Source organism: Drosophila sechellia, chromosome X (genome assembly GCF_004382195.2).
Source record: "Drosophila sechellia strain sech25 chromosome X, ASM438219v1, whole genome shotgun sequence".
NCBI classification, from domain to species: Eukaryota; Metazoa; Arthropoda; class Insecta; order Diptera; family Drosophilidae; genus Drosophila; species Drosophila sechellia.
The window spans coordinates 9638902-9664883 of record NC_045954.1 but is presented as its reverse complement, the minus strand read 5'-3'; the positions used below and the strand labels follow the sequence as shown (position 1 = coordinate 9664883).

General features: G+C 42.5%; 7 protein-coding genes and 3 long non-coding RNA genes across 11 annotated transcripts; 5 read left to right on the top strand and 5 right to left on the bottom strand.

Annotated features, from left to right (window-relative positions):
* Window positions 1-91: 91 nt before the first annotated feature.
* LOC6617496 (tyrosine-protein phosphatase non-receptor type 9) lies at window positions 92-2506 on the bottom strand. The gene is made up of 5 exons (XM_002041777.2): window positions 1531-2506; window positions 1309-1469; window positions 1014-1243; window positions 739-946; window positions 92-675 (listed from the first exon to the last, which is right to left on the bottom strand). The coding sequence occupies exons 1-5, from the start codon at window positions 2181-2183 to the stop codon at window positions 449-451; spliced, it is 1479 nt and encodes a 492-aa protein (XP_002041813.1). The 5' UTR covers window positions 2184-2506; the 3' UTR covers window positions 92-448.
* A 244-nt stretch (window positions 2507-2750) lies between these two features.
* Window positions 2751-3556, bottom strand: LOC116801994. Its single transcript, XR_004362393.1, has 3 exons — window positions 3303-3556; window positions 3032-3189; window positions 2751-2968 (listed from the first exon to the last, which is right to left on the bottom strand). It is a non-coding gene; the product is annotated as an uncharacterized LOC116801994 (long non-coding RNA).
* LOC116801995 lies at window positions 3405-4505 on the top strand. Its single transcript, XR_004362394.1, has 3 exons — window positions 3405-3493; window positions 3548-3946; window positions 4006-4505. It is a non-coding gene; the product is annotated as an uncharacterized LOC116801995 (long non-coding RNA).
* Window positions 4506-5165: 660 nt separating this feature from the next.
* On the bottom strand, window positions 5166-5834 carry LOC6617495. Its single transcript, XM_002041776.2, has one exon. It carries the CDS (start codon window positions 5744-5746, stop codon window positions 5258-5260), a length of 489 nt encoding a protein of 162 aa, XP_002041812.1. The 5' UTR covers window positions 5747-5834; the 3' UTR covers window positions 5166-5257.
* A 548-nt stretch (window positions 5835-6382) lies between these two features.
* Window positions 6383-7268, bottom strand: LOC6617494 (bromo and FHA domain-containing protein DDB_G0267958). The gene is made up of 2 exons (XM_002041775.2): window positions 7000-7268; window positions 6383-6883 (listed from the first exon to the last, which is right to left on the bottom strand). The coding sequence occupies exons 1-2, from the start codon at window positions 7250-7252 to the stop codon at window positions 6516-6518; spliced, it is 621 nt and encodes a 206-aa protein (XP_002041811.1). The 5' UTR covers window positions 7253-7268; the 3' UTR covers window positions 6383-6515.
* Window positions 7269-9009: 1741 nt separating this feature from the next.
* Window positions 9010-11184, top strand: LOC6617493. The gene is made up of 2 exons (XM_002041774.2): window positions 9010-10844; window positions 10936-11184. The coding sequence occupies exons 1-2, from the start codon at window positions 9854-9856 to the stop codon at window positions 10998-11000; spliced, it is 1056 nt and encodes a 351-aa protein (XP_002041810.1). The 5' UTR covers window positions 9010-9853; the 3' UTR covers window positions 11001-11184.
* Window positions 11185-11682: 498 nt separating this feature from the next.
* Window positions 11683-12317, top strand: LOC6617492. Its single transcript, XM_002041773.2, has 2 exons — window positions 11683-11949; window positions 12013-12317. The coding sequence occupies exons 1-2, from the start codon at window positions 11719-11721 to the stop codon at window positions 12019-12021; spliced, it is 240 nt and encodes a 79-aa protein (XP_002041809.1). The 5' UTR covers window positions 11683-11718; the 3' UTR covers window positions 12022-12317.
* Window positions 12318-12405: 88 nt separating this feature from the next.
* LOC6617491 lies at window positions 12406-20114 on the top strand. 2 transcript variants are annotated; one of them, XM_032724725.1, is made up of 2 exons: window positions 12406-14303; window positions 18839-20114. In XM_032724725.1, the coding sequence occupies exons 1-2, from the start codon at window positions 14084-14086 to the stop codon at window positions 19060-19062; spliced, it is 444 nt and encodes a 147-aa protein (XP_032580616.1). In that variant the 5' UTR covers window positions 12406-14083; the 3' UTR covers window positions 19063-20114. The 2 variants fall into 2 exon arrangements, with proteins under 2 accessions (XP_032580616.1, XP_032580615.1); XM_032724724.1 differs by lacking the exon at window positions 18839-20114 and adding an exon at window positions 14416-14561.
* On the top strand, window positions 16230-17080 carry LOC116801993. The gene is made up of 3 exons (XR_004362392.1): window positions 16230-16425; window positions 16525-16714; window positions 16778-17080. It is a non-coding gene; the product is annotated as an uncharacterized LOC116801993 (long non-coding RNA).
* A 72-nt stretch (window positions 20115-20186) lies between the features above and the next one.
* On the bottom strand, window positions 20187-22103 carry LOC6617489 (serine protease easter). Its single transcript, XM_002041770.2, has 3 exons — window positions 21920-22103; window positions 21710-21858; window positions 20187-21276 (listed from the first exon to the last, which is right to left on the bottom strand). Exons 1-3 carry the CDS (start codon window positions 21978-21980, stop codon window positions 20293-20295), a joined length of 1194 nt encoding a protein of 397 aa, XP_002041806.1. The 5' UTR covers window positions 21981-22103; the 3' UTR covers window positions 20187-20292.
* Between the last annotated feature and the right edge of the window lie 3879 nt (window positions 22104-25982).

Sequence of the window (25982 nt, the reverse complement as noted above, 5' to 3'; positions counted from 1 at the left end):
ATGCTAATGATTATGATCGCCTGGTACCAGAAATCCAAGAAATTATTCTTCGGTCAAAAACTTTTTGCTGTTTGTTTTGCTAATGTTGCTGGTTTTGTTTCTAAATTTTTTGCTATTTGTTTTTCACTTACTTTAAATTTAATTTATGTAATGTTTTAACATAGAAATTTTTGCTTGGTATGTATTAATATTTTAAAAAATAATAGATTAACGTAAATTGGTTACTCTACTCCCCACAACTTCATCTCCCTCTCCGTGTCTCTGGATCCATTTGTGCTCCCCATCGTTTCTCTCGTATCATATATATCATATTTTATCAAATCAAGACCAACATCTAGTCGAAGAAAGTTGCAACTCCAATTTACAATGGTAAAGCATAAAATTATTCTGTATACAAGTTGGTTCCTCGTCCGTTTTCCGGTCCAAGGACTGTGTTGGTAGTATTAGCCTACTCCGAGTCCGGTTCATGCTGAAAAAAGCCAGCCAGATCGGTCGGCTTTAGCATTCCACGCGAATATGCGTATTCGATGAGGGCCAGGTGACAGAACACGTACTGTTCGGGCATCTGAAGACAGTGGGCTCGCTGCGAGCGGATCTTTTCAACGGTTCCACGTATGTCCACCGTGCCCACGTCCTCCAGGCGCGATATGCAAGTGGCCAGGGTGATGAATGTACCTGTGTAGAGTTTTTGGTAGTCAGTCAATCTGGCGAGGTTTGTCTACAATGTTGGCGACTCACCTGAGCGTCCAATGCCTGCACTGCAGTGCACCACAATGGGCGGTCCAAGGGGATGACCCGCCCAGGTGTCGACCAGTCCTTCGAGGACCTGCGCCTGCTTCTCACGCACCTTCTGCACGAAGTTCAGCATGGTCATGGCCGAGCTGGGAATGCCATAGTCCGGCCAGCTGGTGAACTGCCAGTGTGAGACATTGCGAACTTCGTCTGTCTGTTGGCGAAATGACAAAGTGATTCTAATAATATTCGCTATCGTTCTACTATAAAGAGAGCTTCACCTTTATGTTTCTCAATTCTAACGAGGTAACCATGTAGCCCTCGTTGCACTCAACGCTAATTGTTCGCACATGGTAGTCGCCAAACTCTAAGGAACCTTCTTCAGTCGGCTCCCAGTACTGGACGCATTTCACACATCCGCGCTCCACCACGCGCATCGTCATCACTATAAGTAAACAATGTTGTTCCCAGATCATGCGCCAAAAGTCCTTGCATGTGTTTGGTAATGGACCTGGCGGAGTTAACTCCATTAGTATATAGTTTATACATATGATTAAGTATGTCGTCATCCCTTACCTTGAGTTGTTATATACGCACTATCTTCTTTGTAGCCATCGACGAAGTTCGCATTTATGTAATCCGACGCCTCGTCGCCGTCTTCCTGTGTCAGAACCACTCGATTTTGATCGTAGCAGAGGACGTCTGCGAAGCGATTCTTGGTCAGATTGGCATGCATTCTGCGAGAATATAGGAACGTTAATTATCACAGATCTAGAATAAAGATTTCATTTGACCTACCTCGAATGCCAGAAGGTGCCCTCGGGCGGCCTACTCCGAATGACCGCGTACTCCTCAATCAGACCACGGAGTCCGCCCTGCTTCATCATCTGGACAATCTGATGAATGGACTTGGAATCGCCCTCCTGACCATCGAGACTATCATCGATACTCATGTCGGATGAGGAGCTGCTGGGCGGGTTCAAAAACTCTCTGCCCCCATTGGTGGTGGCGCCGTTAGCTGCTCCAGCAGCTGTGGTGGCGTACGTGATGGTACTGTTGTTGTCCGCGGTATTATTATCGCCCAACTGGTGGACGGCGCTGATTATCCTGGTTTTTTGATTGTTGGACACAAATTCTGATCCAGTTTCTGAACTGGATCCGGATCCATCGCTCACATCCATGATATTGGCCAGCAGCTTGTCCTCACGATTCATCATCGATTGGCGGCAGCTGAGCAACGATGTGTCGTGATCGACCTCCAGCGTGCCACCCAAGTGAAGGGACAGCGTCTTGTGCGGCACGTGCAGCGCCAATTGAGGCACCGATACAGTGAACACTCGCTCGCGCAGCTTCTTTCGCACGAATAGACGCAGGATCTTAATGAGTGCTTTGAACCACAGTGGCGCTGTCACGATCAGGACCTTCTTCAGACGCGCTGGATAACTGGCCATCAAGAATCAAAAAATGTAGACAAGTTTTATTTCTGTGATAGCTACGATTTCTTACTAGGTCACTGTGTAACGTCTCAATAAAGAAGTATTGTTTTGACAGTTCACATATGGCAGGTCAAAATGTTCCTTAGATGTGAATTTTTTAGAATTTCAGTCGACTACTCTTTCTTTACAATCTGCGTACGAAATCGAATTAAAGCGTTATCCTTTGAACAATTACTACTTCATTTACCGCCCCTATAATTATAAATAAAAATTTGTGAAGCTTTTACTTTAAAACCTTAATTACCTTAATTATTTATAAAATGCGTATTTATTTTCGAAGGGTTCCCACCATAACTTGGCTAATGCTCATAAAGAAGAAAGAATTACTGTTTTGAGCAGCTATTTACCAGTGCTAACAATCCCTATAACTTTTTGAAGAATTTAGGAAAATTAATTTTTAGGTCAATTTTCGCATTTTTTGTAAGGGGTAACATCATCAAAATTTGCAAAAAATGGCAAAAAATTTAAATATCCAGTTTTAAATACCGTTTTATTGGAAATTTTGTTACGAGCTCAACCAGGTATGGCATTCTACATTTGAACCTTTATTTGGAATGTTCTGACAAAAAACTGATTAATTTTTGTTAAAAGACATAGGATAATGATATCCAAACCAATAAAAACAAAAGCAGTGCATAAAATACTAATTTGGTATAACGGCATCGTTGGCACCTGGCTTCCTGGCTTTCCTGGCGTTTTTTATCAGCATCTCTCCGACGCCGATTTCGTTCATCGCTCGCCTGAAATGATACAAATTAATAATCTCCGTAATATGAATGTTCAATTAAAAAATGAATGCGTACCATTTTGCGGTAGCGATTTTTCTCTGATGTCGGTAAAGCGTTCCATGCATCCCCAGCTCTTGATGCAATAACGCGTTGTAGTTTTAGGTCTGGATGCTCTCTACGGTATGTAGCCGCAAATTCAAAAAATGGGTTGGTCGAAACCATTTTCCTTTTTTCTGAAAAGAAAAGGAGAGGGGAGTTTAATACGGTATTTATTTGTTGTATGATAACTGTAATTTTTCTTTTTATTTTTATTTGTAAGAATTTTAAATAATCTGATGTGACTTACAACTGTACCAAGTGACGAATGGGGTTCGAATAACCGAATTGCTAGCTGTATACGTGTACGGCAAACCCCACGCCAACTAGATGGAATAAAGTTAGATTTGATCAAAACGACGCCGGCGGATTCGCATCCTGGGAAACATCCTTCTGTTAGGTGGGTACGCCCCCATGTTTTCCTTTGCCGTTGGCGGTGTGGTAAGTTCATCATATTAAATTAAATATTTATATTCAGCTTATTTAAATTTCTAGCCGCCGCGCTAATTAACTCGGTGTGGCTAAGAAATTTTGGTCGAATCGTATCGACGTGTTGTACACTTTATAAGGTCGGAGACTAAGTTACATCATTTTCAACGAATCTAGTATACCCTTTTACTCTACGAGTAACGTGTTTAACTACGTGTTGTGACCTACTAACTTGGACAAAATGGGTGTTGGTTGCAGTGATCTGTAATCCTTGCACTTCAGATTCTACTTTTTGGTTATGTTGGTGTCCAGCCCCATTGATACTGCTGCCGCCTGTCATCTGAATCATCGAGTACAGAATATCCTTAAAGTCTATCTATTGGCAATAGAATTAAGATTTTGGACAATATAACATCCTTTGTTATGGGTACTGAAGGCTGAAGGTGGATGAAGTCAAATAAGTCAGTAAGTAATAATAAGCATATCGATTTCCAAAGCTTTGTAGTGTCACATTTTTTTAAAAGTTTGAAACAGCTAAAAATAAGCCATGTTGGTCTGTCCGTCCGTATCTCGGGTTTTGAGGCACTCTACAGGCTAGAAAGCTATAAGATAAGGTTGCCACTCCCCGATCCGAATAACTCCCAAATCAGGAGGAGGTGTTGAAGGGCAGGGCGGCGCCCTGCTTGCTCATCGTGTTCATGCGGCGGATAAGAGACATGGTGGCGAAGAAGGCCTTCAGGGTGCAACGCATGACGCTCAACAAGGTAAAACATTCCAAATTCAGGCTTTTATTTTCATAGTTATGGCAAAAAAACTGATTACTTTATGACCGAAATTCGGAAAATCGTCTTTTGCCAAAAATTTGATATTCATCAATCGGAATTTTCATCATAATTTCGCTAAAAATAGTCATATATATGTAAGAGTAACTGTTTTGAGCAGTAAATTACCAATGCTAACGATCCCTATCACTTTTTGAAGAATTTAGGAAAATTAATTTTTGGGTTAATTTTTGCATTTTTTGTAAGGGGTAACATCATCAAAATTTGCAAAAAATGACCAAAAAATAGAATTTCCATTTGCGGATACAGTTCGATTGGAAATTTTATTACGAACACAACGAGATATGGCATTCCATATTTAAACAATTATTTTTTAAGTTATGGCAGAAAAACTGATTATTTGACTACCGAAATTCGGAAAAACAGCTTTTGCCAAAAACTTGATATTTACAAATGGAATTATCGTCATAAAATCGTTAAAAATTGTCATATAGATAAATGAATAACTGTTTTGAGCAGCTAATTACCAGTGCTAACGATCTCTTTCACTTATTGAAGATTTTAGGAAAATTAATTTTGGGGTCAATTTTCGAATTTTTTTGTAAGGGGTAACATCATCAAAATTAGCAAAAAAAATGGCCAAAAAATAGAATTTGCCTTTTTGAACACAGTTTGATTGGAAATTTAATTACGAGCTCAATAAGGTATTGCAGTCTAGATTTGGACTTTTATTTTATAAGTTGTAGCTTAAAAAACCTATCAAATATCTAAAAAATCAAATTTAATTGGATATTTCATTAATAACTCAACGCAGTATGGCACAGTTTATTTGGAGCATTCTTTGCAATGCTTTGTCCAAAACACTTAAAATTCACATACCACGAACTAAAGAATTTTCCACATTTGTATTTTTACTTTCCATTTTTATTTACACAAAAAAAAAAATCATAAAAAAACTTAAGTGTTAACGGGAGGGGGTAGGACTCTTTAGGGACTATTTCCTCAACTTGCTGCAGTTGCCCAAGGCATCCAGAATGTGTCCATGCCCACACTGTTGCTCGCCCTTGAGGATGTCCGGATTGATTATCTCTACGTTGGCCAGGAAGCCGCGATCCTTGCTCATCTCCTCGGCGGAATCCTTGGCCAGCTTGTCGCGGAAGTCGTCGAAGCGATCCTTGAGATCGCTACCCAAGACCTTGGCCTTCTCGCCCAGCTTCTGGGCGCCCTCTTTCAGTTCCGTGCCCAAGTTCTTGGCCTTCTCGCCCAGCTTCTTGGCTCCCTCCTTGATGTGGCACCCCACGTTCTTGAAGAAGTCCCGCACCTCGTGCTCCGAACTGCTACTGCTGCCCGTAATCTCCGATATCTTATCGGTCACATCTCCAAGTCCGGGTATCTTGTCCTCGCAATCGAAGAGTCCCGCCTGACTTTGAAGAAAAACTCCGGCGAGCAGCAGGAGGACCAGCGATCCTTGCAAGCTATTCATCTTGATATATTCGGTTCCTTTGGCTTTATCCACAAAAACCAGACTGAACGTTGACTCCACTGATACTGGACTGACCTGGGGCGCTTCGATTTCCACCCATTTTATTCGTATCGCCGTCGCCTTTGTGTGTCACTTGCTTCGCATTTTCTTTAATTCAATTGGCGAACGGCAACAATCATCGCAATTGTGCGCTGATTTAAGCACAACTCGACAAAGATACAAATACACAATGATATGGATGGAGATACAGCTGCAGGCCGATGATTCCGTGATGGTCATCCAGATAATGTTGCCCTTTTAAATATATATCCCAGTATCGCTACGATTTCCCAAATAAATACGATTATTTCCTCGTTAAGCCGGAAACTGTGACAAATATGGCATATAAATAGACCATATAGTATATATACTAGACGAGATCCGTTCAATTGGTATTTACACTCGACTCAGACGCACAAATCTGGAAGTGACCTACAATGGCACGAGCTACTAGTGATTATATAACAATTGGCGAGGCCAGAACATTCTCGAAAACTGCAAATATTTGAGGGAGAGGCGTAAAACTGATAAACTGATACTGAGTGTTCTAAAAAAAGGTTTCCGATTTTTTGCAGGATTTTATATAACATCAAAAAGTTACTTTGTCAACCCTCGAAAAGGCATTTATGTAGCATTACATTATGTATTGCCATTTTATTGATGTTCAATTGAGTCAACAGATGAAATCGAATTGCAATTACCCCGATTATTTGCTGCTTTTCATTTAGATCTAATTCCAGGTGCCGTCATCATGAGCCCCAATTGAGTGGATTTTGCTATCGTAAGTGCCATCTATAGAGGCGTCATCCTCCTGATCCTCCTGATCTTCCTGATCTTCCTGATCTTCTTGATCCTCCTGATCCTCAATGTCCTCTTCATCGTCATCTAACAATTTGATGTCTTCATCTGAACTTGGTGCGTCTGTGGGTTCAGTTGTGACTTCGGGTGCCTTGGGGGAGGTGGTGGTTCTGAGAGTGGTTGTGGTAAGCTTGGTGGTTGTGGTGGGGTTGGTGGTTGTAGTGGGGTTGGTGGTTGTGGTGGGGTTGGTAGTAGTGGGTGGTGCGATAGGGGCCACGGGATTCTTCACTAAATCTTCACCTAATATAGAGAAATCATTTTGTTTATGAAATGCTACGATGCTCGCCAGTAAAATTTGCGTAAAATCTAATTTCATGAGTGAATTGCAATTATGCAAAACTTGTCTTGTTTCTTACACTCCGGATGGCTTGGATCGAAGTCACAGCGTATCCTCCAGTCGAATTCGTTCTCATCGAGCGGGACAACCACCTTCTTGGGCCGCCTTACGTAGAACACGTCCTTGACCTCGATAATTTCGAGATCGGGATCGTCGGGTGATGTGCGTCTGCGTATAAATCTTAGTTTTTTCCGCTCCGGGAGAGAGCGAGCCTGAAGAATCTCCAGGCAGGAGATTCCCAATAAAAGAATAAGAAACAGGGATCTGCTCATCGCGTTGTCTGCAGCTCAACTATTTTGGAAGAGCTTCTCTTGCAAGCTTCTCGCATGGAATTAAAACTGTGTGGAAGCTTATCAAATTCGATAACCTTCAGACCTTGGACCCAAGAGTGGTCTGGAGGGGTTGTGTGTGGAAGAATGTTGGATGTGGCATACTTTCGGTCCGTTTCGCATAATTGCGGCTCACGCCTCGTGACGATGCATCAATGTCCGCATAAATTAGATTTCCTCCACGGACGCGCAACAAATTAGCCGCAAACATAATTGCCTCGAGCTTGACTAAAAGCCCAACCCCCTCTCCACCACCGCCTTTAAAAGTGGCACGCCATGGGAAGGAGACGAGAATCTGCGACAGATGGCGGAAATTGGTCGAGCAGTAAGACGCTTGTTTTCTTGGGCATATCGCAATCAGCGAGGCACATAATTAATAAATAAATAAATGTGTGGAACTATTATTGTAAGTCCAAACAAATATTCAGTTCGCTTCTGTGGTGAAAAATTGGAGACCGGCTGGAAGAAAACGGATATCCTAGAAATTGTAAGCCCTAGTGACACTGAAAAATAAAAATTATTTCTTTCGATTGTGAGAGATTCTAACTGCACACTTGCATTCAGCTCTTTATCTTAACTTAGTCAACAGGCATAGGTTTACAAATCTCACCTTAAATTGATGTGCTCTCGATCCCCTTCCTTGATCTCCGAATTTCCGAGCAGCTGACTCATCCGCAACTGTCAGGACCTCGCGCATCGATATGCTCGGCGAACTGATGAAAAATATGTGAAGAGTCATTTTCCCGAAACATATTTGCCCCATTCGCCTCACTTTCCCATCGTTTCTTGATGCCACTTTTTCATTTTGCCCCTGTTTGTTTGTCATTTTTCAATGGCAAAATGTTGGTGGGGCTGGCGAGGGCAGGGCGGTGCAAATTAGCCGAGCAACGGCGACCACATATGTTTCAGTCATTTCCCAATAACATAACAGAATACTGTGTGTGTTTGCCTCGCCTCGAAATGTGGGCGGCCGCGGGGCGTGGCACGGGATAGATAAACAAAAGTGCTGCGTAGCAGCAATATGTATGAAAATATTCATACGCTACACATTTAAGAGGCATTACCACTTTGATCTGTGGTCGGTGACATCTTAAAAAACTATTCTTGAATTATTAATCGGTGACATGTTTTGTGAGATTTGTCGGATTGGTCTTGTCAAAATGTTGGAAGAACAGTCGTCTTAGCGAGAAACACTTTTCTAAGAAATATTACTTTTCTAATGCCTCATAGTTTTACTCTGATCTAAAATTGGGATTCTAATCAAGTAACTGCTGTGCCTGGCAATGCAAATAAGCAATTTACAATGAAATTTATTTTAATTAACAAATAAATCTAATTCAAATTGTCATTGAGAAGACAGATAGTTAATTTCTTTGTAACTATGTTAAAATAACTTGATGTCTACCGTAATACTTTTTAAAAATCACGTTTCTCTTTTATATTTTATCAGCTATGCAGCTTGTTTGGTTTTTCTTAATTTAAAAATTATATTTAAAATTATGAAACTGATCTGCTAGGGTATTCATATTGATATATCCGTGGCTGATCTTTTACCAAAATGTTTTCCTTGTGAGAGCGTGAAATATGCAAATTGCCAGTGGGTAAGGGGAGGGGCGGTTGCGTTTTCCCCGCTGCGGAAGGGGGCTGTGTGGGCGGGTCAGGGGCGGCTTTCTCGGCCCACTAGATGCGGCCAAGACGAACAGTTGGCTACGAGGCACGTTGGCGGGCGGAACACAACGCGATCGCAGCTGATCGCCGGTCATAGAAACGAGCGGGACGGCAGACGCGAGTCGGAGCGAGACGGCGAGCTTGGGAGCTGGGGAGCCCCAAGGGTGTGAGCGAGAGACAGCATTGGCACGTATATAATTGACTGTGGAAAATATCGCTCTGTTTTCCCACTCTGTTTTTGTTTGCCAGGCCATAAAACTCAGTTTTTGTGTGGTGTGTTCTTGGAACTTGTGTCCCACTCAAGTGTCACCATTGCGCGCGGGGTGAGGGGGAAAAGTTGAGGAAAATTGGGAAAGCGTTCGGGAACGCCTTTTGGGAGCGGATCAACTATAAATAGCAGAACATAAAAGAGAGAGAATACTGACAAAAAGAAGCCAAAAATAATTGAAGCGTGGGCAGCATTCAAAGGACAGTCAAGCCAGGCTACAGTGAACATGGAACAAAGAAAACAAGTTGTAAGCTAAAAAAAACGCAAATAAGAAGGCAAACAAAGAAAATCAAATGTGCATATAAACACCAAAGAAATAGTAATAAAATTAAAGTCAAAGACCTTTTAGCGAGTGTCACCTATACAGACATAGTTGAGATAAACAATAAATTGGCCAAAGGCCAAAGCAGCAACCAAAAAACAAGAAGAAGCAGAAGATCAGCCGTGAATGAAGAAGAAGCAGCAGCAGATAAAGGCAGATCAAACAAGCGAACAACGGACAACCAACAGGTGGAAGGAAACAAAGACCCAAAAAGATCAAAAACCCATAGAGCAACCCCCGATCTTTAAATCCAAATTAAAAAGGGTGCCACAGCTGATGTGCCGCCATGTCCCAAGAAGCTGCAGAAGACGATGAGGCTCTGCAGGAGGAGGAAGCGGAGCAGGAGGATGATCCGCTGGCCAATTTGCTGAGCTTGAAGCTGAAGAAACCACCCCACTGGAACTGGGAGCTGAGCACCTCTCGCAGCTGCAGTAATATTGCTCTGCCCAGGATCTTATTATACGATCACACGGGCAATCTGCTGGTGGATGCCGATGGCCAGAAGGAGGAGATCTACACATCCAGGGATTCGCAGAGGCGTCGCAAGCGCTCGGCCACCGCAAATTTGGAGCGCAATTTCCATGGCCTTCGAATAGCAGAGGCCACGCCCACTCCCACGCCCACCCTAACGCCCAGCGAGGCCACGCCCAGTTCGAGTCGGGAAAGTGGGCGGCAAAAAACGCATGGCAGCTGCATTGACTTCAGCACCCACGAACTGCCCAACTGGGAGCCATCGGTAAGTTCGCGGCGCTCCAGTTCGCTGCGTGGAGTTCGCTTCCAGGAGACGGAAGACCTGCCCGCTTATCCCACGCCCCCCTCCACATCCACACTGAATTCGTCGAGCTCGGGACCCAGGGAGAAGCGACGCTACCGCCGCTCGCAAAGCTCCATCCTGGAGAGATTCAGTCTCTCGAAGGGCCGCCACTCATCGCCGGAGTTCGCCCAGGAGGAGGATGTGGTCAATGCGCCGCGTTACTACCTGCGAACCAGCAAGGCGGGAACCCTGGTGATTCGCGAGGAGAGCTTCAGTTCCCAGAAGATGAGACATCGCCGCCGTCGTCCGCCGAAGCACTCCTCCAGCGAGAATATCCTGCAGGAGCAGGAGAAGGAACCGCCAGCCACCAGTGTCGTGCAGGCCACGACTCGCAGGAGAGCGCAGGAAAGGACACTCTCTACGTCGGAGGAGGATGTGCGGAATGCGGCGCAGGAGACACGAAGATCCAGGGGCAGGCCCAGGAACACAAGCCAACGCAGCTGCGGCAAGGATGCGGCTCAGGGTAAGTTGGGAATTTAAAAAAATTGATTATTTGATCAAAATAAATATGAAAAACATATAAATATATCCATATTCTCAACCTTAAACTGTAGAGCTCATCAACGTGGATCCCGATAATTGTGTATATCGAGCAGCGCCGGGCGCCACCGCACGATAGAAGAAGAGAAGCTACAAGACCCCTCCAAAACCAATGAAAGCCACCCAAGACGACGGGATTTGGTCTAGCAAACTCCACAAAATGCCTGGAAATGCAGGTAGTTCGAGAACAGACAACCCTAGAGTTCCTCCATGTGATGTAAGACGATTAAACATATGAAAATAAAACCAATGCCTAAAACTCAGCAGCAGCAGTAATTTTTTGCTACACTTTGCCGCAATCACATTAATTAAGGTGAACATATAATGGTGACACTATTAAATTGTTTTGTTGGTGCCAGAATATAATTTTATCAAAACCCATTTGCGAAAAGCTCTTACATTGTCATACTTTGACATTTGTCCCATTAAGCTGTTGAACATTTTTAAAAGTAGGTTGCCAAAAAGGTCTGTCAGCACTTCGATCATTAAATATATAAATAAACTTAAGTGAGACTATTTAAAAAACATTAAAATATAATTTTTTCTTATGTTTGAGCTCATTTAAATCATAGTATAGTACGGCACCGAATTCGCAAATAGCCGAGACAGCCTAGAAGTATGCAGCAATTTTGCTCGCATACAGATTGGGATGATTTCGATGTGAGATTGCAGAGTGTCCAGTGCGACACTTAGCCACTCGTGGCTCCCAGTAAACAAGCTAATCAGCAAGTGATAAGCTGGTCGTCGGGCCAGTTTTAAATCAGTGAAAACAGTGCGACTGAAACCCTTGGAACGAGATGCGATCTGTACTGCCGTCGGTGGGATTTCTGCTGCTCCTGGCTCTGCTGCTCGGCTCCTCGTGCACTGAATCCGGCAGGGTGATATATTTCAATCAACTGAACACCACCCAAGCCCAGGAGGCGGCCAATAACAACACCCATGCCCTGGGCAAGGGAATGCTCCTCGATGTTCGTGGAAATCGCTGCCCACGCGGATTCGTTCGCGATCATCATGGGCGTTGCAGAAGGGTGAGTGCTCTACCGATCTCAATTACGTTTATTTTGCTAATTCCAACTTGTTTACCCACTTAGCGTGTCTAAATTTGGACTCCCCCACTGGGCAAAGTTAAATTTAAATGCGTGTTTATTTTTAAGTCTGTTTGCCTCGCCAGATTAAAACTGTCTACGGATCTTGTAAAAACGATATGACAGATAACAGCAAATAGTATTTGTTTTTGCTTGGCAACAGCATCTTAAGATAAGATTATAACTTCGTTCATATGGCTACTTTCTTAAATGTATAAGTAATTGGACAGAAAACCAATAATTAATTTAATATTTAATCCTTTATAGCAATATACAAATATGAAAACATAATATAATCGTTAAGAAAAGTAGTTGTTCTGAACAGACTGCGTTTTAAGGGCTCAAGGCTTTGCTAAAACTATGTTGGCTTATTGCATAAGTATGTTTCACATGTAGAAATCCCCAGATGGTACGATCCTAATGGACATTAACCCTTTCGCTCCGTCATGAAATCGAAAATACGTCACATAACGTGTCGTCGATCACGAAAAGTATGATGAAATACTGCGCTCTATGGGTTTCTGCAGATACAGCGCAGATACAAGATACTATACACTGAGCACTAGACCCAACAACTCCGGCGTCAATAAGATAACGATGAGTCGAGGAACACTTCTGACTCAGCGCTATAATAATAACAGTCAGTTGCTCTGGCAAAGACCATTATTCGGTCACATTTTCGGGAAATTTCAGCGGGTGTGCGGTGCGATAACGAGGGTAAATATGTTGGATCTATGACGTCTCTCGTTCCGTAATTGCCGTTAACTGCTCAATGGGTTGTCGCGTGGTCAAAACACCCACCACCACCCCCTTCGCTTTTCCAGAAAGCCCCGATGATTGGCCAAAATATAATTTTACGCGGAATTTCGCATGGCTCACTTTGTCACGATCGTTGCGAAGCTAAATTGATACCGAGGATTCTTTTTGTTAAAGTTTAAAAAGCTTTGGGAAATGTGTGTGCTATCTATTCGAAATCAGATAGATAGTTACTATGGCTAACTCATCAAAAATACGGGGAGCACAAGCCACTTAACCAATTTTCTTACTCAGCTCTAAAAATAAGGGTTATCTATGTCAATGGGGTTTGTGTTCAGGGAAGTTTGGTTGCTCAGTCGTTTAGTGATTGGTTTTACTCTGTGCTAATCTCGGCCGAAGGAGGGGCTTTTATTTATTTAGATAAGACATTTGGCGCCTTAAGTATTATATTTACCCATCCCATTAAAAAAATATTTAGGCTGCTGCTCTATAAGAAATTTTGGTTTTCTTCTCAGCATTTTACTTCGAATATAATCCAATTTATATTCGTTAATTGTTTTTGTTAAATACATATTTTTTTTAATATTTTTCTTTCTCTTTTTTGCGTAATTTTAATTTTGCATTTGTTTTTTTTTTTTAGCTTATTTGAAAACCCTGGTTTTTCTAGTCCCTAAATCTATAGGTGATATGCTTGTTCGGGTAAATCAAAGAAAATTCTGAGAAGAGTGGCGAAAATCCCCTATTCTATCTTCCGCAGAGAACCCCAAGAAATCGACTCGAAAAGAGTGTTGAGTATGGCCACGTCGAATGCAAATACAAGAAGCTCAACCATGACGATATTATCGGGTCTGTGTTGAAGTACATACGGTTATGAGAACAGGTCCCCGTGTCTTTAGATACCGCTATTCAACGCGCTCCCTAGGCAACCGCTCTATTTCGCATCGGGCGGGAATTGAAATCAGTGCTGGGCAAGCGAAGCACTCAATTACACAGATTGCAAATGGCATGGAGGCCCAGATAAGATTTTCCCCTGGTACCCCTTCGCGAAGAACAGGGTGATGTACTACCAGCCGGGGAAATTTATGGGCCCCCGTACCGAAGGAGGGGCTAGAACACCCTGTTGCCAGTTTATCAACTCAATGAAAATACAAGCGGGCAGAGCACTTACCATAAGAAGTGCTACCCGAAACTTGTATAAAATCAGTTAACTGCTGGCACTGGAACAAGCCACTTGGTTAGCTGAACTTTTTGTTTACGCTCCCTTCGGAGATACGTTTATATATACACAATATAAATATAACCCCGTTTAACGAGAGAAAAGATGTCGATGCACCAGCTGCTTCTGTACTCACTTTGCCTTTGGGCCGTGGTCGTGTTTTGTGCCCCAACTCCCAGTGAATCCCGTCGCGTGATCTTCCTGAAGCCGAATGGCATTCATCGCGGCCAGATCCTGGCCACCCATGGCATGGAGAAGTCCTGCCCCAAATGCCACATGCTGGACCATCGTGGCAATTGCCGGCGCATCATAGCTTACAATGCAGGTGGGTGTTGGATATGGACGGATATCGCGGATACGCATTACGTATACGCCCCGTAAACGCCTTAGTCACGTTAAGGAGTGAAATATACTAATCTGTGCTGTGTGTTTTGCAGATGGCGTGCGCTGCTGAAGTGATCCGAAGTGAATCCAATCATCGAACGAATCTCGCACTCTCTCAACAAACCCTATTTATTTATCCTATTTATCTGCCTCGCACGCTACACAATTTAATAATAAAACGAAATCCACCGTTTAGTAAGAGTGTTTATTTATTTTTTTCATGTGTCTAGTGTGAATTGCAGAATTCAATTGCAATTTATGGTCAGTCAACAAGAGTGTATGCATTCCAAGGATAAGCGGTTATAGCAAAGGGCTTTCGGCACTCTTTATGTTATAAAGATCCCAAATCCCAAATATCCCAAATATGGAATGTTATACCTCGTTGAACTCGTATTTAAATTCCCAATCGAACTGTATCCACAAAAGGAAATTCTATTTTTTGCCAATTTTTTGCTGTTAATTTTGATGATGTTACCCCTTACAAAAAAATTCGAAAATTGACCCCAAAATTAATTTTCCTAAAATCTTCAATAAGTGACAGGGATCGTTAGCACTGGTAATTAGCTGCTCAAAACAGTTATTCATTTATCTATATGACAATTTTTAACGATTTTATGACGATAATTCCATTTGTAAATATCAAGTTTTTGGCAAAAGCTGTTTTTCCGAATTTCGGTAGTCAAATAATCAGTTTTTCTGCCATAACTTAAAAAATAATTGTTTAAATATGGAATGCCATATCTCGTTGTGTTCGTAATAAAATTTCCAATCGAACTGTATCCGCAAATGGAAATTCTATTTTTTGGTCATTTTTTGCAAATTTTGATGATGTTACCCCTTACAAAAAATGCAAAAATTAACCCAAAAATTAATTTTCCTAAAATCTTCAATAAGTGAAAGAGATCGTTAGCACTGGTAATTAGCTGCTCAAAACAGTTACTCTTACATATATATGACTATTTTTAGCGAAATTATGATGAAAATTCCGATTGATGAATATCAAATTTTTGGCAAAAGACGATTTTCCGAATTTCGGTCATAAAGTAATCAGTTTTTTTGCCATAACTATGAAAATAAAAGCCTGAATTTGGAATGTTTTACCTTGTTGAGCGTCATGCGTTGCACCCTGAAGGCCTTCTGCGCCACCATGTCTCTTGTCCGCCGCATGAACACGATCATCAAGCAGGGCGCCGCCCTGCCCTTCAACACCTCCTCCTGATTTGGGAGTTATTCGGATCGGGGAGTGGCAACCTTATCGTATAGCTTTCTAGCCTGTAGAGTGCCTCAGATCCCGAGATACGGACGGACAGACCAACATGGCTTATTTTTATCTGTTTCAAACTTTTAAAGAAATGTGACACTACAAAGCTTTGGAAATCGATATGCTTATTATTACTTACTGACTTATTTGACTTCATCCACCTTCAGCCTTCAGTTCAATACCCATAACAAAGGATGTTATATTGTCCAAAATCTTAATTCTATTGCCAATAGATAGACTTTAAGGATATTCTGTACTAGATGATTCAGATGACAGGCGGCAGCAGTATCAATGGGGCTGGACACCAACATAACCAAAAAGTAGAATCTGAAGTGCAAGGATTACAGATCACTGCAACCAATACCCATTTTGTCCAAGTTATAAGTTCACAACACGTAGTTAAACACGTTACTCGTAGAGTAAAAGGGTATACTAGATTCGTTGAAAATGATGTAACTTAGTCTCCGACCTTATAAAGTGTACAACACGTCGATACGATTCGACCAAAATTTCTTAGCCACACCGAGTTAATTAGCGCGGCGGCTAGAAATTTAAATAAGCTGAATATAAATATTTAATTTAATATGATGAACTTACCACACCGCCAACGGCAAAGGGAAACATGGGGGCGTACCCACCTAACAGAAGGATGTTTCCCAGGATGCGAATCCGCCGGCGTCGTTTTGATCAAATCTAACTTTATTCCATCTAGTTGGCGTGGGGTTTGCCGTACACGTATACAGCTAGCAATTCGGGTATTCGAACCCCATTCGTCACTTGGTACAGCTGTAAGACACATCAGGTTATTTAAAATTCTTACAAATAAAAATAAAAAGAAAAATTACAGTTATTATACAACAAATAAATACCATATTAAACTCCCCTCTCATTTTCTTTTTAGAATTTGATTCAAAAATCTACAATATTCTATATAAAAAAGGAAAATGGCTTCGATCAATCCATTTTTTGAATTTGTGGCTACATACCGTAGAAAACATCGAGCCCTAAAACAACAACGCGTAATCGTATCAAAAGCAGCGGTTTCGTGGAAGGCTTTATCAAAATCTCAAAAAAATCGCTACCGCAAAAAGGTACGCATTCATTTTTTAATTAAACATTCATATTATGGAGATTATTAATTTGTATCATTTCAGGCGAGGGACGAACGATACAGGCGACGAGAAATTGCTTATAAAAAAAGCCAGGAAAAACCGATAATGGCAGTGATGCCAACGATGCCGTGCTCTACGCTACCGTTGGCCCCAAAAGAGTAGAGATTTGAAACGCAATTCTGCCTGCTTTTCAAAATTCACAGCTTTGCATTCGTTATACCAAATTAGCATTTTATGCACTGCTTTTGTTTTTATTGGTTTCGAAATTATCATCCTCTGTCTTTTTAGTGAACAAAATAATCAGTTTTTTGTCAGAACATTCCAAATAAAGGTTCAAATATAGAATGCCATACCTCGTTGAGCTCGTAACAAAATTTCCAATAAAACGGTATTTAAAACTGGATATTTAAATTTTTTGCCATTTATTGCAAATTTACAAAAAATGCGAGAATTGACCCAAAAATTAATTTTCCTAAATTCTTCAAAAAGTGAAAGGGGTCGTTAGCAGTGATAATTAGCTGCTCAAAGATGCTATTCCTTCATCTTTATGAGTATTTTTAGCCAAGTTATGACAAAAATTTCGTTTGAAAATATCAAGTTTTTCTAGATACCCGAGTTGTATTCTGTTTTTGCTTCCTAAGTCAACCTCATTAACAAAAATAGACCTCATCGATTCTCCAAATACCCCGATCATTTAATGCGAATAAACGTACTTTTTCATGCGTCAGAGACGTCGACCATCTATCGATCACTCGAAAGTGCCAAAAGGCTCGTCAAGATCGGAAAAAGGTTTCACATACGTAGGTATTACGCCTTGTTATGTATGTATGTATGTAGGTACACACGTTGTGAAGATCGGGTACCAAGGGCCGCTGGTCAGACGTCCACCCGACTTTGCACCACTACGTCAGTTGGGGGAGGGGCTGGCATCTTATCAGGTATCAGATGGCGCGGCCATCGGTCCGCAGGTGATTCGGCTTTGATTTAGATTCATCAAGCGCGCTATCGACATGTCAGCAGGTTAGGACTTAATTACTGAATGAAATACCGATTTCACAACTGACCACATATAATTTGCACTTGACCAACACTGAACGGTTTTAGTTTCGTAATGGGGAGATCGAAAAATAGGAGTGCAATAAATATACTTGATCGATTTCCCATCATAGCGATGCAATAATGTATGCTATATATATCTAGCATGCCTCTTTAGACTATTTGGCTAAAACAAGCCTAGAATCCACAGTTGATACAATATACACTTATGTATATTTCTACCATTTTAAAGAGGTCTTAATTATCTTTTACTTGTCACTGTCCGATAAAAATGTACACGGGCTGTAAAGAATACTTGACAAGTCGAAAGGCCTCGAATTCTGATTTCTACATCATTCTAGACGGAAGACACCAAAAGGCGCTGCATAATTTCAGGCTGTAGCAGGAACGTTCCCTACCCTATCATAGATCACACCGGATGGGGCGTCACCGATAAGAGCGGTGGTCAGTGATCCACCCGATGACGAAGTGTCCCGGGACAATAACTCCCGAGTGCTGTCGCTTAGGGGGCGCCGACGCATGACGGTGGAATTTTACTACATCGCCGGCGGAGCACTCGTAAATTCCCCTGCGCTTTCGTCATGGCGAGGATCGAAAATAGCAGCCAATGGTGTTGGAGTACCATAGTAGCGTAGTACCAGGGGCAGCCCACACGAAACGCAGACAATAGGTATAGGTATAGGTATATAGGTATATGAATATGTATACAAATAATTATGGGCCCGAGGGTTGCGGTTATAGTGAAAATATCTTATCGCGTGCCAGCGGAATACCTTTGGGACTTATCTTATCAATATGCGGGCCGGCGGTCGCCGTCTTTGGCTATCGGCGTTGAATATCGGCAGGCGCAAGCCCGGAGAGCAACGGCAGTCATAAAAGCGACTCCCAAGCGGATCGAACACCCACGAAAAATATAAAATCGCGACGAAAACTACCAACTAACTTCAACGAAAATTCATAGAGCAAGCAGAAATAGCAAGCGGAATACATATTATACAAAAAAAAAAAAAAAAAAAAACACCAGCGAACATCTTAGTAAAATGCAAGTCCAGCGTCTGCTCATCCTGACCTTTGTCGTTCTGGCCATGATCTTAGCCCAAAGACCCCGGATAACGGAAGCCCGCCGCCTGATCTTCTACAATCCGCATACCAAGCCACTCACCAGTCAGCTCCTCGTGTCCCGCAGGCTCACGAAACCCTGTCCCGCCGGAAAAATGAGGGATCACCGGGATCGGTGTCGTCGCGCCGTCATCTTTGGACGCAGCACCTGAACACCAAGCACAAAAATCTCCCTTTTTTAGTAATAGACATTTTTTTTCTGACCTTGTCGTAAGCTAACTTATTTTAGTCGTAGTTACGTCACAATGTGACCGTCGAAGTATTTATTACAATATTTATTTTGTAGCTAGTAATAATGATAAGTAATAAACCGATGTCGATAAAGATAAAAAACCATGGTGTCGCCTCAATTGCGCAAAATGTTTTGCTTAAACGTATTACATTACGAAAGTTTGCCGTGGCATAAGAAAAGATATTTATTCAATAAAGAGATTGCAGAGAGAATATTCTGTATAAGCTGCAAAAAAGTGACCAAGAAGTTGCAAAAAAAGTGTGTAAAATGGCGTGCAAATTGCCTAATGTAAAGGGAATACAGTAAATTCTAAATATTCGAAATTCTAAGGAATTCAGTCTACCTTTCCATGTTACAAGTGTCTTTTATGTAGAATAACCTTATTTAATTCTAACTTAAAAGAAAAAAGGTAATGTTCTTAAAACGAAAGTTATGCCAAGGGAATTCCTAAGATGACTGGTTAATTTCCTGTAAAATTTCTTTGAATCCTATGATTCACTTAGAAGAGCAGAGTACGTTTAAATTAGTAATAGTATATAGTCAGTAAATAGTCAGTTGTAAAAGGAAATCCAACGCTTTCAAAGTACACTTCATATGTCACCAGTATATTTTCGCTAAAAATCAGAGCAATCTGCAGTTACTGTGGGTACGAGCTCACCAACATCATCATCATTTTAAGCGTTTCGGTGTAATGGGCAAACAGTTTAATCTAGACCCACATCGAGATTGTAGGCGATAGGTTGACATGTTTAGTAAATTGCACGCCGGAAATCAGTGACGTCAGTGATATGACGACCCGCAAAACGAGACAAATAAAAAGAGAGGGAAAACCTTCCTGGGGGAAACCCCTGTGGTAGCTGCTTTAGCATTTCATACGCACCGTTGCCAATAAGTCATATGCTCCCGAACGTCAAATACACTGTCCGCACAATTTAACAAGGGATTTCGAATGCTTTGGACATTATGGGATTTTTTTTAGTTGGAAAAACAAATTTAAAAAAAGTCATTGTGCTTCATGTAAAAAAAAACATATAATAAATATTGTATGTATTTTAAAAAAATTGCTTTTAATGTCATTGAAGGTCACAATGAGCTTGACTTTGCGTTATGGATGCCGAAAACGGGAACCGGAAACGGGAACGAAAGTATCTTAAATGCGATTGGCTCGAATGGTGCTTTCTATCCAGTCCATGTAGCTGCTGACCCGGGTGTAAATTCCGGAAAACAACGCCGTGCCACAGTGCTTCCGTCCAATGGAGACCACTCCGGCCAGATAGACATACCGATTGCCGCTCGCCGTGCTCGCCTCCACGGTCAGTGGTCCGCCGGAGTCACCACTGCAGGAGTCCACGCCAATCTCGCCGCCGGCACACATCTGACTATCGGCGAGCGTAATATTGGTGTCCTTGTAGAACGCCTCCTGGCACTGATCCTGCGGCTGGATGTGCAGCATCGCCTTTTGCTTGATCTTGCTGCTGCCGCTGGACTCGGTTTTGCCCCAGCCGGAAACATCGGCGGCTGAGCCGGCCAGCTGATTGGCATACCTGCCCCTCTGCGGTGGCAAACAGACGGGCTCCAGATACTGCATCTGCAGCCAGTTTACTGGACGTGATAAGCGCAGCAGGGCTATATCGTTCCTATAGTTCAATTCCGAGTACTGCGCATGCGGCAGTATCCGATCGATGGTCACCCGGATATGTGGCGGAGCACATTCGCGTAAGCCATTCAGATCATTCTCGCAATCCGGATCGGTGTCCCGGTTCCATTCGCCCAGAATGGCTGCGGTAAGATTCCTGCCCATTGTATGGATGCAGTGGGCGGCTGTTAAGAGCCATCTCTGGCCGATAAAAGATGCGCCGCATGCATAGTCCTTGCCACCGCCCACTGTATCGTACTCCAGCAGAGTGGTCCACGGGAACTCGAAGAGTCCGGTATTATGACCACCGACCAAGCGGAACGAGAACGCGGAGCCGCAATACGGATGCTGGGGCAGCTGGTCGACACCGCTCGGTGGGCGTGGCGTGGTGCGGGGCAGCAGTTTCAGCGTAGTGGTGCTGCTCGTGACATTGGTGGTCTCATTACTGATCCTGAGTGCCAATGGCGGTATGATATTCGTCTCGCGTGGGCAGCAAACCTGATGGAAAATAATTAAGAATTATAAATTGTTGTATATTATGTATATAAACATTTTTGGAAAATAAAAACTATAAACTGAGGTGAAGATTGGGTTGTTTTATTATTTTGCGGCAAATAAGTCATTCCTATGGGTATATAGGACGTTTTTGTTTTTTAATAGCTCTCTTATTTTCGCTTAAATCAAAAAATGCATTAGAAACATTTATGTACAAGTCGCAAAGTAATTTTTACTCATTAAGTTGATTTTCTTTGCCTGCTCAGTAAGACGTAAATAAACGTGAGGCCAATACATTTTTAGTTAGCTGTTAATGCTAATAAATAGCATTATTCAGGTGAAGATGATCTCCACGGAGCGTGGAAAACTGGTTGATGGTGGGAAACGTGTTTGCTGAACATCGGGCGAATCTATATATACTATATATACCACTTACCAGATCGGGTCGCTGGCGGGAGAAGCACTCTTGTTTGCTGGCCAATTCCATAAGTTTATCAACGGCATAAAAGTCGCAGTCCTTCTTCTCGATACAGGTCCCCCTGCCGAATTCCACGGAGTTGCAGTTGCCAAAATGCATGATAGCTTCTAAAAGATTGAAAATGGGTTAGGAAAGCTCGAAGATGCGGTGGCTTTGTGGAAAACTCACTGCCAAATTGCTGGGCCTCAGCCCCCAAAAGGGCCAGGAAAAGCGCTATCAGCAGGAGCATTTTGCGAGGTTTTCCTATTTCCTAATTCCTATCAATTTTAAATTTTCCTATTTTCCGCTCCGATTGATTCTCGAGTCGCTGGCAAAGCTGCGTCCCCGGTGGCTGGCAATCAACTACTGATCTCTGGCGATCGGCAATCTCAAGCCGCGACCCTCGGAAGCTTTTGAATCTCGGAGATTGGCTTTTGATTTGGCTTTTCCATCGTCGCGGCTGCGTTGATTAGCTGCGATCGGATCGATTCTCATTGATTGCGGCTGGGCGGGAAAACCCGTTGTTTATACACTTGCTTTTATTATTTAATTGTAATTCTCAATACATAGCATATAAATATTTTTGCATAGTTTGCTTGATTTATTCTATCTCTTCTATCTTTGCTGTGCAAACATATAACAAAGTAAGAAGAAAAATCATATTTAAATACACATTGATTTATTATTTGCCTGTTTAAATATATTGGCTGCTAAATCAGGTTTGATAACTGTTCCGAATAGATTAATTGGTGATCATGAATTAGTGATAGCTGCCTGGGAATCTCTTATTCTGGTTTTCCCAAGTCGGCGTCTTACCCCAGGAGACTTCTGGAGAAAACCCGGATGGGATGCAAAACCCATACGAATCAATGCAGTTACCATTTAATGATATTGCTGCGGTTTTTAGGTCTACGAGGCAGCTACAAATATTACTAATTCGACTTTCGCTTTTAGCCAAGAGCGAATATTACTGCGTTCAGTCAAAATAAATTCGCTAAAATATATTTCAAGTAAAATTCTGGACTATTTCCCTCCTTTTCATCCGCCACACTTTTCCCCGCAGACTCACAGCGAAATGTACGAAAATGTCACAGCAAAAACCGCATGCAGCACCAAAGTTGCAACTTTTAGCCCAGTGGGCGTGGCAGATGGCGCCTTCTCCTTGGGCTATTCTGCTTCTTCTTGGTCCACAGCAAGCTGTGCTCTATTAGAATCTTCTTTTTGTGTGCTGCCTTTTGCATAAATGCAAAATTGTCAAGGCTCAAACTGTGCCAGCTATGAAAATCTGTCTGGGAAAATGGGGAAAACCGGGGCGATATGTCCGCACGCAGGATACGAATCTTGAAATGTTGCAGCTGCATGGTCAACAGCAACAATAATTTAAAACTCTTCGGGGATACGCCATTTGTGCTACCTCTTTATAAGTCAGCAAAATATTTACCAATGTATACCCATATATATATATTTATATTCAGTTAGCATTACATATACTTTCGAATGAGACCCAAAATGTACAAATTGCGCTCAAAGTAGCTACACATTTTTCATCCTTTTCAATTCACGTTTGCATGCTATTTCCTGCTAATACACAGACAGATTAATTTCATATTTATTGGCCGGCTTTCGGAACCCACGACCGTATTCCATTGGATCCTTCCACTTGATTGCAGTTGCCAATTTCCAGGCCACAACTCGAAACGGAAGTTTTCCTGCCCACCGAGATGCGTCTGTCTGTGCCTTGGATTTTCTTTCCTGCGAACTGTTTTGTAGTCCTGCTCGTCCTTTATTATTATTTTTTCACAGCACGCAAAACTTTGTCCAGTGCTGTGACTTAAAAGTGGGCGGGCTTGGCTCCATTGGGCACTACGTGCGATGCGGGTGGGCGTGGCAGGCTAGGTGGTGTGGAATGGCGCTTGGGTGACAGGAAGCCGAACTTGAGGCAGAGCAGAAGTATCTGTTGCAATGTCACCGACTTGAAATGGCCAAAAGCAGCGGGGGCTGCACGAAGGGGGCGGGGCAGCTGGTAAACGATAATGAATAATGTTGCTGGCGATAATGTTGCCGCCTCTGTCAGCAACATGAAAGTATTCGAGGCGCCAAGAGATGAAATCGTGAGTTGCGCGAAGAGTGCATTAAAGTTGGGTCTAGTTACTTTTAGATAGCAAGTGAAATACTGTAGATCTAGCTAAACATTTATATATCTACGCATAAGAAAAAAAGCAGAACGATTAATGTGTTTTAAATATTTTCTAAATTTTATATTTATTCTCAAAACTCGACGTGATGAAATATCCTTATCACGAAGGAAGTTCTGGAAGAAGCCCGCACGGCAGCACCCACAACAACTCCTCGCCTCTGGAAGCCTAACCCTTGCGGGGCCAAAGTTCAAGAGAATACTGATAACATTTCAGTAGAATAATTTCAGCTACAATGACTGTCACTTGGCCAGACACCCTTTGCTTCCAAAACCCCTTCTGGACTTTGGACTTTCAGCATTGATTCATGGCCCGGCAGCGTGCTTATGAATAACCATTCAGAAATGTCTCCCCTGCCCACCGCCCGACGAACACCGCATTCAAAGTTTTTTTAATTGAAAATTCAAGTCGTCATCGTTTGCTGGGAATGTGCAAAATGGGTCGAAAGGGGGAAGCACTTTTATCACCGCATAAACAAAAATCGAACAAAACGCGCCAAATGCGACAGAATAAATAGAATAAAATAAGAATGCGCACAGTAAATAAATAAAAGTTTTCAATTCACTTGAAATCAACGTGTAATATTTATGCGCCAGTAAACAGGGGCACTGCACACTGAATACTCGGGTACTTGGGTACTTGGTGGGTTAACGTATGTCTGGGATATATGCCCGTTTATGGCAAAATCGGTGGCAACATAAAGAAAACGCACAAAGGAAGCGAGCGAATGTTTATCGCACGCTAATCACAAATCGCGAATCGGAAATGCGATTATTTTCGCATAGGCAACTTCGTAATCGAGGGAGGGGCTGGGGTTTTTGAAAGGACGACTTTTTTGTGGGTGGGGTGGCGTCAGGCAGAAGGTCACACATTTGCACGGTTGGATCACCTGGCGATGCAGTGGAAAGTCAAAAGGGGGACAAACTGCATGTATTGTTACATATTTGTAAGCTTAAAAAACGAAAATATTTATGATATATTTTCTTTGTGGCTCTTAAGCCTTGAATTCGCTAAGCCACTCGTATGCGTATTATCATAATTTAATATTTACCATGGAGGAGCAAGTCCGCCGCTTAATCGAATCCCCCTGGAAACGACGCCTCTGGCCGCCGTTAAGCAGTTCAAACACGAGCGCACACACACAGAACATTTCAATTGTCAACAATGTGCTCAAATGTGAATGCACCAGCTACTGAAACCACTTCAGTCCGCTGCCCCCGCACCACTTGCCATTTGAGTGGGCACTGCGGGTGGGAGGGGTGTGGGTGCCAGTGCCAGTGGTGGGTATGTGGTGGGGATTCAACGGTGAGAGGGGGTTTCGGCGGAAACGAAAGGTTAAGCTCACTTCATGCGCGCTTTTTATGTTTGCCTTGTGCATAAAACGCGAGTCCCGAAATTGATTTCGCTTCGATTTAAATAGACACGACTCCCCGCTGATTCCGAATCCCAATCTAGGGCGTAAGTACCACCACCACCCAACCACCTGGTAAGGAGGTCCTGCATGACGCACACAAGTGTGTCCCCTCACACACCCATGCACGACGTGGAGACACAAAGGCAATTGTTGGGCCAAGTAAAAGTGAAAGTGTGCATAAAACGACGGCAGCTAAGGCGAAATAAATAAGCCAAATAAACAAGGAAAAATACGTCGGTTCAAGAGGACAACAGAGTGTGAAGCGGGGGTCAACCCCCTTATTTTTTTTTTGGCTGGGTTGTTGACAATCGAGGCGGAACGCAAAATGTCTCACGGAGCTCATTTAACGGCCTCGCATCCAAGCAAACGATATTTATGTGCTTTCTACGCGTGTGAGTGGGTGTCTCTAGCCCCCAAACCAAAGACCCCCCACAGAAAGTACACCTTTGTGCGAGGTGTGCGTGTGTAACATAATGAGTCATAAAATTAAATTTCACTTTCAACGCAAACTTCGATTTTCGTCTCTTACGTGGGGCTTTCCTCCAGGGAAAAGATCTCTGTGAAAAACTCATATTCTCTCCTGTTTCTGTTCTTCGAAATTTTCCTCCTTCACAGAAATGCAATTTCTTTTTTTTTGTGCCAG

What these genes read in the sequence shown, in the direction of transcription:
- LOC6617496 (XM_002041777.2), bottom strand. Translation starts at nt 2,183, where the DNA reads ATGGCCAGTTATCCAGCGCGTCTGAAGAAGGTCCTGATCGTGACAGCG. An exon ending in TGCGTATATAACAACTCAAG is followed by an intron (nt 1,244 to 1,308) that starts GTAAGGGATGAC and finishes TAACTCCGCCAG; the next exon opens with GTCCATTACCAAACACATGC. An exon ending in TAGAATTGAGAAACATAAAG is followed by an intron (nt 947 to 1,013) that starts GTGAAGCTCTCT and finishes TTTCGCCAACAG; the next exon opens with ACAGACGAAGTTCGCAATGT.
- LOC6617495 (XM_002041776.2), bottom strand. Translation starts at nt 5,746, where the DNA reads ATGAATAGCTTGCAAGGATCGCTGGTCCTCCTGCTGCTCGCCGGAGTT.
- LOC6617494 (XM_002041775.2), bottom strand. Translation starts at nt 7,252, where the DNA reads ATGAGCAGATCCCTGTTTCTTATTCTTTTATTGGGAATCTCCTGCCTG. An exon ending in CGATCCAAGCCATCCGGAGT is followed by an intron (nt 6,884 to 6,999) that starts GTAAGAAACAAG and finishes TCTCTATATTAG; the next exon opens with GTGAAGATTTAGTGAAGAAT.
- LOC6617493 (XM_002041774.2), top strand. Translation starts at nt 9,854, where the DNA reads ATGTCCCAAGAAGCTGCAGAAGACGATGAGGCTCTGCAGGAGGAGGAA. An exon ending in CGGCAAGGATGCGGCTCAGG is followed by an intron (nt 10,845 to 10,935) that starts GTAAGTTGGGAA and finishes CTTAAACTGTAG; the next exon opens with AGCTCATCAACGTGGATCCC.
- LOC6617492 (XM_002041773.2), top strand. Translation starts at nt 11,719, where the DNA reads ATGCGATCTGTACTGCCGTCGGTGGGATTTCTGCTGCTCCTGGCTCTG.
- LOC6617491 (XM_032724725.1), top strand. Translation starts at nt 14,084, where the DNA reads ATGTCGATGCACCAGCTGCTTCTGTACTCACTTTGCCTTTGGGCCGTG. An exon ending in CATCATAGCTTACAATGCAG is followed by an intron (nt 14,304 to 18,838) that starts GTGGGTGTTGGA and finishes GTAAAATGCAAG; the next exon opens with TCCAGCGTCTGCTCATCCTG.
- LOC6617489 (XM_002041770.2), bottom strand. Translation starts at nt 21,980, where the DNA reads ATGCTCCTGCTGATAGCGCTTTTCCTGGCCCTTTTGGGGGCTGAGGCC. An exon ending in TGAGGCCCAGCAATTTGGCA is followed by an intron (nt 21,859 to 21,919) that starts GTGAGTTTTCCA and finishes TCAATCTTTTAG; the next exon opens with AAGCTATCATGCATTTTGGC. An exon ending in CCCGCCAGCGACCCGATCTG is followed by an intron (nt 21,277 to 21,709) that starts GTAAGTGGTATA and finishes ATTTTCCATCAG; the next exon opens with GTTTGCTGCCCACGCGAGAC.